The sequence below is a fragment of the Propithecus coquereli genome, unplaced genomic scaffold, assembly GCF_000956105.1.
Source record: "Propithecus coquereli isolate 6110/MARCELLA unplaced genomic scaffold, Pcoq_1.0 Scaffold73, whole genome shotgun sequence".
NCBI classification, from domain to species: Eukaryota; Metazoa; Chordata; class Mammalia; order Primates; family Indriidae; genus Propithecus; species Propithecus coquereli.
In genome coordinates this window covers 2,452,922-2,462,255 of record NW_012153396.1, presented here as the reverse complement: position 1 = coordinate 2,462,255, position 9,334 = coordinate 2,452,922, and the positions used below count along the sequence as shown (strand labels likewise).

Below are 9,334 nucleotides of genomic sequence, written 5' to 3'. Positions count from 1 at the left end.
ATCACAGAGGGACAGCTGGTCAGGCAGGGTTTGGGCATGTGGCCCAATGACCCATACCTCTGCCAGGAATCATATGGAGATCCTCAGGGAAGTTAGGGATGAAGACACACCATCTTGTCTCCCCTAGGCCATGAAGAGATGTATGGGGGAGATGGGGGTGTGCAAGCCCTTTAATGTCCCTGCTTCCTTGGAAGCCCACAGCTCAAAGGCTAGAAGTGGGGGAGGGGACCCATCCACTCCAAGTCAGAGGGAAAAACCCAGTTACAGACTGAGGAGACACCTGGTGGACAAATAGGAAAAAGCACACAAACAAAGGCAATAGAAAAATTTTTTTTTAGTAAAACTGGAAAAGGCTCTACAAAAAGTCCTAACTCCAGCTGTCTGTCTGATACAGCATACAGTAAAATCAGTGTCCAGGTGGCAGGCACTCTGGGCTCACAGCTTTCTCCATGGCTCTTATGGCCAAGCAATCCAGCAGGAGGTAGCTTCTACCTTTGAGGCCCAGAGATTATAGGGCTAAGCACCTAGGATCCAATTCTAGCAAGTGCTACCTCATGCCAGGCTCTACAATGCAGGGAGCAGAAGGGCTTGGAACCCACCAGGTCACCCTTTCGCTCTGAAAGCATGGCTGGGTTTTTGGCAATAAGTCCCCTACTTTCCTCCATGTTTAGGGGGTCTGACCTCATGTCCTTGAATTTGACTTGCTCATTCCTACCTCAGGGCTCTGTATTTACTCCTCTCTCTGCCTGGATCCCTCTTTCTCCAGATGTTCACCTGGCTCACTCCTAGTTCTTTAGGCCCCAGCTCGCATGCCCTCTGCTCAGAGAAACCTTTCTAGGCTACTTATCTCAACTACCCTGCAAGCGCTCTATCACATTACTGTTTTCTTTCTAGCATTTTTCACTAACTAAAACTATGTTTTGTTTATTTGTTCATTGCTTGCTTGTCTCTTCCACCAGAATGCAGGTTCTATGGAAGCAGTGACCTTATGTATCTTTTCAGTGCTGTGTATACAGGACCTTGAACAAAACCTGGCACACAGTAGGTTCTCAAATATCTGCTAAATTGAATTTTCTCGCTATGGAACCCTGCCTTAGGTTAGGCTCCCTCAGACTGAAAAGGGCCCGCAGCTCAGGACCACAGGACAGAGGAGCCCTAGCAGAGGGCCCAGAGAGTCTATGCCCAGCCTGTCCTATCAGGCTCATTTTAGCGGCCAGCTAGGCACAGCCTTCACCTTGAAGGCTTGGAGGTATCTGGCTGGTAGGGACTGGGGGCCTAGTCTGAGCAAGTCTCAGAGTTCTTGGGTGTAGCCCCTTTTTTGCCAGAAGATGGCTTTTTAGCCACTGGTCCATTGTCATCCTTGATCTTCTTAAGCCGGGACTTGCTCTTCGGTGGGATGGAGAAGGTGAGGGAGCTCTTGTTGAACTCAAGTGGGAAGACACCTATATCTCCATCAAAGCGGTTCTTGGCCACCTGCAAATACCGTTTCCCTGGCCCAGTCACCAGTTTCCTGTCCTGCAGGATCAGAATGTTGTCCGCTTCCTGGCTTGCCTAAGGGAAAGAGGGCAGAAGGAGGTAAGAGTTAGACATATGAGTGAAGCAGAAAGGAAGGTTGAGGGTGCAGGGAGAAGTGGTAAGAATGGGGAAAGGTCTTTGAACTACTGACTGCAATGCTGGGACCACTCACATCTTTTAGTGCCCCGACAACAAGGTTGCTGCTGTCTCAGACTTTGCACATGCTGTTCCCTCTCCTTCTCCTTCACCTTCACAGCTGGTTACCCCACTCAGTCTCAGTCTTCTCCTCATTCAGGTCTCAGTCCAAATGTCACACTTTACCAGAGAGACCATTCTTGATCTCCTTAAATAAAGCAAGCACCACTGTTTTTCTATTTCTGCATAATTCTTTCCCAACTCTATGTTTGTTCTAGTATGGCACATAGTTTGTGCTCCTTGTCCTGAATTCCTGTGCCCAGCCCAAGCCAGACATGTAATAGGCACTCAGCGTACCACTGGGAGCTCCAGAATGGGGCTGGTCCTGCTACCAGACGGCCCTCCCATTTATTTGATTATCTAATACCTATTGTCTGCCAAACCTCAACTCAACCTTTGTTGATACCTCCTCTGGGAAGTCTACCCAGATGTCCCAGCTGACTTGTATCTTTTCTCTTTGTTTCCCAAATACCTGTGCTGTCTATCATAGCTCTTCTAACACTGAGTTGCAATTACTATCTCATTGTTTCCCCCAAGAGAGCCTGTGAGCTCCTGAAGGGCAAGGAGGGCAAAGGACCAACTATTATGAAACTGTGTATTCCTAGCACACATATATTCCTCATGTGTATTGTGTATCATGTGTATCATGAAACTGTGTATTCCTAGCACACATACATTCCTCCTGCCTGCTCCAGATGGACAGTCAAGGCATGTGAAAAATGAGGACTACTCTACTCCACCTCAAACCTTTCTCAACATGATTTTAGGCTGAATGATGGCCACTCCTGTACTCTCGAAAGCTTGAGCTCTTCTAAAGGCCACTCACTTTGGCTGAGCCAAAAATGGATGCTGTCTGCAGTTCCTTGTCATCATCCTCTTTCCGGGGGTGAATGACCAGTGTCACATGGCAGCTACTATCTGTTGCAAACTTCCGAAAGGCCCCAACAATGTAGTCTTGAGCTGCAATCCTGTCCCCAGCAATGCAAAGAGGTTATCGACACAGGAGGACAAGAACATATACATATTCTTGATTCACTCATACCTCCCACAAACCACCACAACCCATTCCACCTCCCTCTACCCAAGGACTCACAGTCAAGTCCCTGTCCATACTTCCTGCTGCCACACCCCATACCTCCATATAATACGTGTGGGGTGGTATGTACCTGTACACATCCCAGAAAATAGGAGAGTACAGTGTGTGTGCCCAGAAGCCAGCTGCCTGACATGCAAGTTCAATTGGGTTCAAGCTAGACAAGAGGAGGATGTCACCTGTCTGTGGACAGCTGCTCCTGACCCATCATGAATTGCAGGTTGTCGATAACCACATGACAAATGTCATAGACATAGACTGCATGTTGCATTGTGTCTATTACAGTCCTAGGAAGAGGAAAGGGCAATGAATTCAAGAGTCAATTACAAGCTATCTCCAGACCACCCCAGGCAGAAGAGCTAGCATCCTGAGAACTCTCATGGCCGCCTATTCTGCTCTCCCAGACCTGTCTAAGGAGACCTAGAAGGAGTTCCCATTAGAGCTGGAAAAGCAACCAAAATTCCTGAGTGCTGGGATCTGTCTAGGAAAGCAAAGTAGCTGGAATGTGGGTGGGGGACGGGGATCTTACTTGATGCTCTGCTGCCCATGGAAAGTCATGAAATAGAGGGGCAGGTCTTCAAAGCGGTCGGCCCACTCATCATATTTGTCCAGTTGCTCTTCCAGCCTCCCCATAGCAAACTGTGTCAGCATGACCCGGGCTAGTCTCACATTGCTGATCTCAAAGCTACCCCATAGTGTGTTCACCCCCTGGGAACACAAATCCAGGGCATACTCGCTGATGAATGTCGTCTTTCCACTGCCTGTTGGCCCTGCAGGGGGGTGGAACAGGAACCTGGGTGAGGAGGAAGTCCCACCCTTGAAACCAAGACACAGGTCAGGGCTTCAAAGTTGGGAGGGGAAATCTCCTTTCAACATTTTTGCGGCCCAAATCCACATGCCTTTGTCACCTGATCCTCTGTCCCTTTACCCCAAGCAGTGATTTCCCAAAGGGTTACCTGTGAAGACTGTCAGCTCGCCCTTCCGATGCCCCTTTAAGAGACGACTGAGATCTGCGAAGCGGCTCCAGCGGACACCAGCTACCTGCTCCACATTTGACAGTTCTCCTAGCACCTCCTCCCGAAGCTGCCGGAAAGACACGATGGACTTGTGCCAGGCAGGCAGGGCAGAACGAAGAATACGAGAAAGATTTAAGCCTCGGTTCAATGCCTCCAGGGGACAGGGCTGATGGTCCCCAGGCCGCACCAAGGAGCATCGCTTGGGGTTCAGTTTTCGAGCAAACAATTTGGCAGCTTCCCAGGACCGAAGGTCATCCCCCAACCAGAATACAATACGTCGGAACTGTTCAAGGTAAGGGAGTAAGGCAGGGGGTAGGCAGGACGTTCCTCGGGGTAGGGCAAGGGTGGGCAGCCCCATGGACTGGTTCAAAGCCAGGCTGTCAAGCTCACGACTGGTCAGTACCACCTCAACATCTCGACGACTGATCAGTGGTAATCCGAACAGATTGCGGTAGGCACCAGGCCGGGGAATGGTGGTCTCCACGTAGTGCACTCCATTTCCCTGGCCTTCAGCCCCTAATAGCTTCAGGCCTAGTAATCTCAAGCTTCCAGGGGAGAACCAAGGGAAGACAAGGCTGCGAGCAGACCGCAGATACCGCACACTGAAACGCCTAAGTGTATCATCTGTAACCTTGTTAAGGCCAAACATTGTACGAGCCAGTTGTACCTCCTCTGGGTCAGGCAGCTCCCAGAGAGGTACAGCTCGGTCCCAGATCCTCTGGACCTCCTCAATGTCCTCAGCTTCTGGGGTCTTACTAAGCAGGACCCCGTCTCTGGTCCCATCCCCTCGTCCCTCCACACTGGCCTGGAAGTCTTCCCAGCTCCCCTCTGCTAGGCTGGTCATGCACAGAAAGCGGCCTGTGGTCTTGTCAATGAAGAGGCTGAAGGAATTGGTAACACCAGTCTGGTCCTTGAGCTGTGAAGACTCCACAAAGGGGCTTGGTGCCCGCAGGCAGCTGTGGCCATCCTGGAAGGGGATCCCATGACCCCGCAAATACTGGCGGATTTCAGTTGCAGTTACAGGCAATACTGGTACCTCCAAGGCTGGGAGAGCCTCCTTCCTGTACCGCCTGCGAGGAGGGCCTGGGACCAAGTTTCGGGGTAGGCCCCTCCGACCCATCCACACCCCACGGAGGGGCAGCAAGATGCGGAGGGGGTATCCACCTCGGAGAAGGACCCACATTACTAGCCAAATGTAGGAAGTCACTACTTGAAATGCCTTAGGTGCCTGGCTTGGGTGTCTTCACTAGGCCAGACCCTAGAGATGCTCCACACAGCACTCTACAGAGCTCACTCTGGGGGGCTTCTTTCTCTCCTCAAACATCTTCTTCATAAACATCCCCTGGATCCTCTTTAGACCCTCTACACTGCTACCTCACATCTATGCCCATCTACACCACCCTTTCATGTGTATGTCCCTCCAAAATGGCTCCCTTACCTCGATGGTCCTTTTACAGTTTCTCTCCACCACCAACTCACCTCTATGACCATCTACAGAACTCTACACAATTCCTCTCTGATACGGTTTCTCTATATCATCTCCTCACCTCTACTGCCCCTCTCCAGAATCTCCCCGTCATCCTCATCTCTACAGCCATCTGCATCCTTTTTGCAGTCCTTCTGCTCTAGGCCCCGACTGGAGACCCTCTTCGCTGCTCCTTCCCTCACTGGGACCTCTGCACGGCTAGAGCGCCACTGCACGACTCCGGCCGCTCTCCGAGCCCAAAGCAATGCCCACCTCGCTAGCCTCCCCGTGCCTTCCCTCCGCTCTACTGCTAGCAGCTCCGCAGCTCGGGACCCTGGCCCGGTGTGGTCACTGTCGTCTCGCCCTTCTCGCCCGCAACATGTATCACTCGAACACGCCACTCGCTTTGACCTCGGAAACAAAACTCCCCGGGAGCGGATGTCCGGGAACCGGAAGTCTTGAGGTTTAGTCCTGCCCACCACTCCTCGCCATTTGGCTCCGCGGCCTCAGAGCTACATCCATGACCGGGCGCGGGACTCCAAGCCGCTTCCTGACCAGTGTCCTTCACAACGGCCTGGGTCGCTATGTTCAGCAGCTGCAGCGTCTCAGCTTTAGCCTCAGTCGCGATGGGCCCTCTTCCCGCGGTGCCAGGTGAGGCGGAGGTGGTGCGCGGGCGGGGGTGGGGATAGTAACGACTCCCAGCGGAGGTCGCCCCGGGTCACGAGTCACAGTGCTCACCCTTCTCGGGTTCCTCAGGGAGTTCATGGAACGGGAGGTGACCGACTTCGCCCGACGGAACCCCGGGGTCGTAATGTACGTGAACCTGCGGCCCTGCTGCGTGCCCAGAGTAGTGGCCGAATACCGTGAGTGGGGCCGGGCTAGGGCTGGAGGGCGGGATCGGACCTCAGCCCGCTAGCCTCCTTATCTGACACCTGACAGGCCTACTCACTCCCCACCTCCCTTTTGCCAGTTAACGGGGCTGTGCGCGAGGAGAGCATGCACTGCAAGTCGGTCGAGGAGATCGTGACGCTAGTGCAGAAGTTGGCAGACCAGTCTGGCCTGGAGGTGATCCGCATCCGCAAGCCGTTCCACACGGACAGCCCTAGCATCCAGGGCCAGTGGCACCCCTTCACCAACAAACCTACCACGTTTGGTGGGCTGCGTCCCCGAGAAGTCCTGGATCCTGCCTCAGCCCAGGTGCAAGCACAGTGAAGAGTTGCCCCATCAACTCCAAACCCAGGCTTTGGACCCTTACTCCAGTAGAGCTGGTTCCTCCTCTTTGGGTTTCCAAGCCCAGGCAGACAAATGGAACCCCCACCAAAGGGGAAGTTGACACCAGAGGTTTTGCTTGGGCTAAAGAACAGCTGCCTCTTTCTTTTCGGTGCCCGTTTCTAGGGGCAGTAACCTTGTGAGTCCCCTAATTCTTACCCAGTGGCATCACTGAAACTTGAGCTGAGAGAGCCTTCAAGGGTTTTACAAGGGCCCTTGTTTTCTGAAATCCAAATTAGTAATAGTGATTTCAAAACACAATAAGGAATCTCAAGTCTGGCTTCTAAAGAATGTTTGATATCTTTTTGCTGCAACCATTGAGCTAGAGAGAGCTAGCTGTTCACTGCTGTGAGCCTGGCATTGGGCTATGCTCTTTACATCTGTGTGAATGTTTGCGTACAGATTAGAAAACTGAGGTTAATAAACTTACTCAAGGTCACACTTGAGGTCTTACTTCAAAATATGTGCATATTCTAAGCATAAGCCCTATTTTTCATTATTCTAAAACCATAAGCAGAACATATAACAACCCTTCAGGGTAGTTAGTATCAAAGGCCATGTGGTTAATCTAGGCCTGACTCCTGGAGGGAGTGATTCTCAGACCAGGTCCCTGGTAACAAGCTTTCCCTGGTCCCAGGTGCACAACTCCCCTCCCCCAGGCCCCTGTTTGTACAGAAATGATTCCATGTCTTCCCTTGGGCCAGTGGTTGGGGGATGCTGAAAAGCCTCTTAAGGAAGAGCAGGAGAGCTGATAAATAAGGCGTACGTTCTAGGCTTAGTTTCTAAAAGGGAGGGATGGTGAGGGAATGAGAGCCAGGAAGTAAAAATCTGGAAACTCTTGTATGAATTCTTGAACTGTTGTCATTTTCCTTGTTTGTCATGCCCTACCACCATGATCAATGAATAGCGTTAGCCTTAATAAAAGGGCCTTTGTGCCTGCCCAGGATAGCCAGGATAGAAGCTGATGATCCCAGTTTTCTCTGCAAGTGGTTTTATGGGGAGCAGAGCCAACCCTGGATGCAGAAATCACTGTAGCACCTTCTTTATAGGCTCAGGAGCCTATCCCTTGGTGATCAGGGGTAAGCTAGTCTAGACCAAGCAGACTACTCATAGCCATGGGGAAAGAAGGTATTTATTAACCAACACAGGGGGAGGAGCTGAGCCCAGGCTCCCCACTCTGTCACATGCCTCTTCCACCCACCTGGGTGGTGAGTGGGGCATTCCTAAAGAAGTATAGCCATTCTCACAATAAATACATTCATTGTGGGGTGGAGTTGGGAGAAGTTGGGTGAAGGGCAGTAAAAACCCGTGGGATTCCATGTTCTCAGCTACAAAAATAAGTCATCCTCACCCAAAGGGCATGGGGGAACTCAGGATTGATTGTCCCATGTGGGCCTAGAGACATCGGAGGCCCCTGGACCCTGAAAGTGCCCCGGTGAGGTAGGACAGGGGTGGGAGCCAAACATTCAAACTCCCAGCCTCTGCCCTTTGCATAGTTCCAAGAACGGGCTTCATGTGCCAGTTGAGACATCAGATCTTTCCTCCCTTCCCCTGCTGTGGTCTAGGGGAAACAAATGCTTGGTCTCCGAAAGGGAGGCTGGCTCACTGAGTGCAGCGTTGGTCATCCATCCTAGGGAAGGGTCTGTGGGGACAGCTAAATAGGAGGGGTATCTCCCTCTGAAATGTCCATGGACCAAACCTGACAGGTGGGTCTGAGGCAGCAAGAGGCGGCTCAGAAGGTGCATGTGAGTAGAAGTGTAAGCACATGTGCAATACAAGTTTGTTTTACCACATGTGCATGGGGAAGGACATGCCTGGAGGTCTGTCTCTCTCTTGAGAATGACCAAGGGGAGTGGGGAGGCTGACTCACAAAGGCTGCACAGGAAGGGAGAAGAGGGGAATGATGCAATCTTACCTCCCCAGGCTGGCCTGTTTTCAGGCTCTTGCCAAAGAAGTCACCACATGGAGCTGGGACTGGGAAGAGGACTAGAATGGGATGTGACAAGTTCAGAAAAAGGGATGAAAACAAGTACCAGGAGAAGGTGGGAGTGGGGACACTGCAGCCCAGCTGATAAAAACTATTCCATGTGCACATGTGAATGAATGCAGGGCTCAAGTGGCTGGCAGAGGTCTTGTCTGGCTTCAGGACCATCCAGCACACAGGGCCATGCAGAGGGTGGTGACATTGAGGCCATCTGGACCTGCAGAGCCCTGCCTGGGAGAAAGAGAAAGGGTTTGGGCAGATGAATGGGATAGGAGGATGGAGTCCTCTCCTCCCAAGTGTGTAGGTTAAGGGGATAGGAACTGGGTCTGGGTCTGCAGAGCACCTGGTCCTGAGGGAGCACCTACCTCTGAGGAGCACCGATGGGCCTGGGCTGCTCACGTGAGGGTCTGTGGAGACTGAGGAGGGGACTTTGGCTAGGCCTGACTCTGGCCAGCCCTACAGGGACACTAAAAAGTTGGGAGAAGGGCAAGGAGTGGGGGCTGTGAAGGTCGGGTGGCTGTGTTAGGAGGGCAGCTGCCCAGCCTGGGGTAGACAGCCTGGCTCGGAGGAGGCTGGGCTCAGACAGAGCTCTCATCTAGCTGCTCTACAAGTTGCGTGTGCTTCCTCTTCTCCAGGATGCGGCTGAGTTCCTCCGTGAAGGAGCAGGGCCCTGCTGGTACTCCATTGTTGCTCTGCCTCAGGAGTACGTAGCTGTTGCCATTCATCCTTCGCAGCCGGCTGGGCAGTGCCACCAGCCCATTGGTCAGCTCAGCCGGGGGCGGTGGGGGCGGTGGGGG

General features: G+C 52.4%; 3 protein-coding genes across 3 annotated transcripts in view; 1 reads left to right on the top strand and 2 right to left on the bottom strand.

Moving 5' to 3' along the window:
* Positions 1–320: 320 nt before the first annotated feature.
* On the bottom strand, positions 321–5,656 carry LOC105824317 (chromosome unknown open reading frame, human C10orf2). The gene is made up of 5 exons (XM_012661726.1): positions 3,760–5,656; positions 3,333–3,573; positions 2,983–3,090; positions 2,537–2,678; positions 321–1,551 (listed from the first exon to the last, which is right to left on the bottom strand). Exons 1-5 carry the CDS (start codon positions 5,000–5,002, stop codon positions 1,276–1,278), a joined length of 2,010 nt encoding a protein of 669 aa, XP_012517180.1. The 5' UTR covers positions 5,003–5,656; the 3' UTR covers positions 321–1,275.
* A 73-nt stretch (positions 5,657–5,729) lies between these two features.
* MRPL43 (mitochondrial ribosomal protein L43) lies at positions 5,730–7,492 on the top strand. The gene is made up of 3 exons (XM_012661724.1): positions 5,730–5,935; positions 6,041–6,147; positions 6,255–7,492. Exons 1-3 carry the CDS (start codon positions 5,805–5,807, stop codon positions 6,494–6,496), a joined length of 480 nt encoding a protein of 159 aa, XP_012517178.1. The 5' UTR covers positions 5,730–5,804; the 3' UTR covers positions 6,497–7,492.
* Positions 7,493–7,669: 177 nt separating this feature from the next.
* The window catches only part of SEMA4G (sema domain, immunoglobulin domain (Ig), transmembrane domain (TM) and short cytoplasmic domain, (semaphorin) 4G), a 10,605-nt gene continuing 8,940 nt past the window's right edge, over positions 7,670–9,334 (bottom strand). The window contains exon 15 of the mRNA XM_012661725.1: positions 7,670–9,334. This exon is cut by the window's right edge and continues 1 nt beyond it. Coding sequence (XP_012517179.1) covers positions 9,116–9,334 — 219 coding nt within the window. The 3' untranslated portion in view covers positions 7,670–9,115.

What these genes read in the sequence shown, in the direction of transcription:
- LOC105824317 (XM_012661726.1), bottom strand. Translation starts at nt 5,002, where the DNA reads ATGTGGGTCCTTCTCCGAGGTGGATACCCCCTCCGCATCTTGCTGCCC. An exon ending in GAGCAGCTGTCCACAGACAG is followed by an intron (nt 2,679 to 2,982) that starts GTGACATCCTCC and finishes TGCTGGGGACAG; the next exon opens with GATTGCAGCTCAAGACTACA. An exon ending in CCATTTTTGGCTCAGCCAAA is followed by an intron (nt 1,552 to 2,536) that starts GTGAGTGGCCTT and finishes TCTTTCCCTTAG; the next exon opens with GCAAGCCAGGAAGCGGACAA.
- MRPL43 (XM_012661724.1), top strand. Translation starts at nt 5,805, where the DNA reads ATGACCGGGCGCGGGACTCCAAGCCGCTTCCTGACCAGTGTCCTTCAC. An exon ending in CCCTCTTCCCGCGGTGCCAG is followed by an intron (nt 5,936 to 6,040) that starts GTGAGGCGGAGG and finishes CGGGTTCCTCAG; the next exon opens with GGAGTTCATGGAACGGGAGG. An exon ending in CAGAGTAGTGGCCGAATACC is followed by an intron (nt 6,148 to 6,254) that starts GTGAGTGGGGCC and finishes CCCTTTTGCCAG; the next exon opens with TTAACGGGGCTGTGCGCGAG.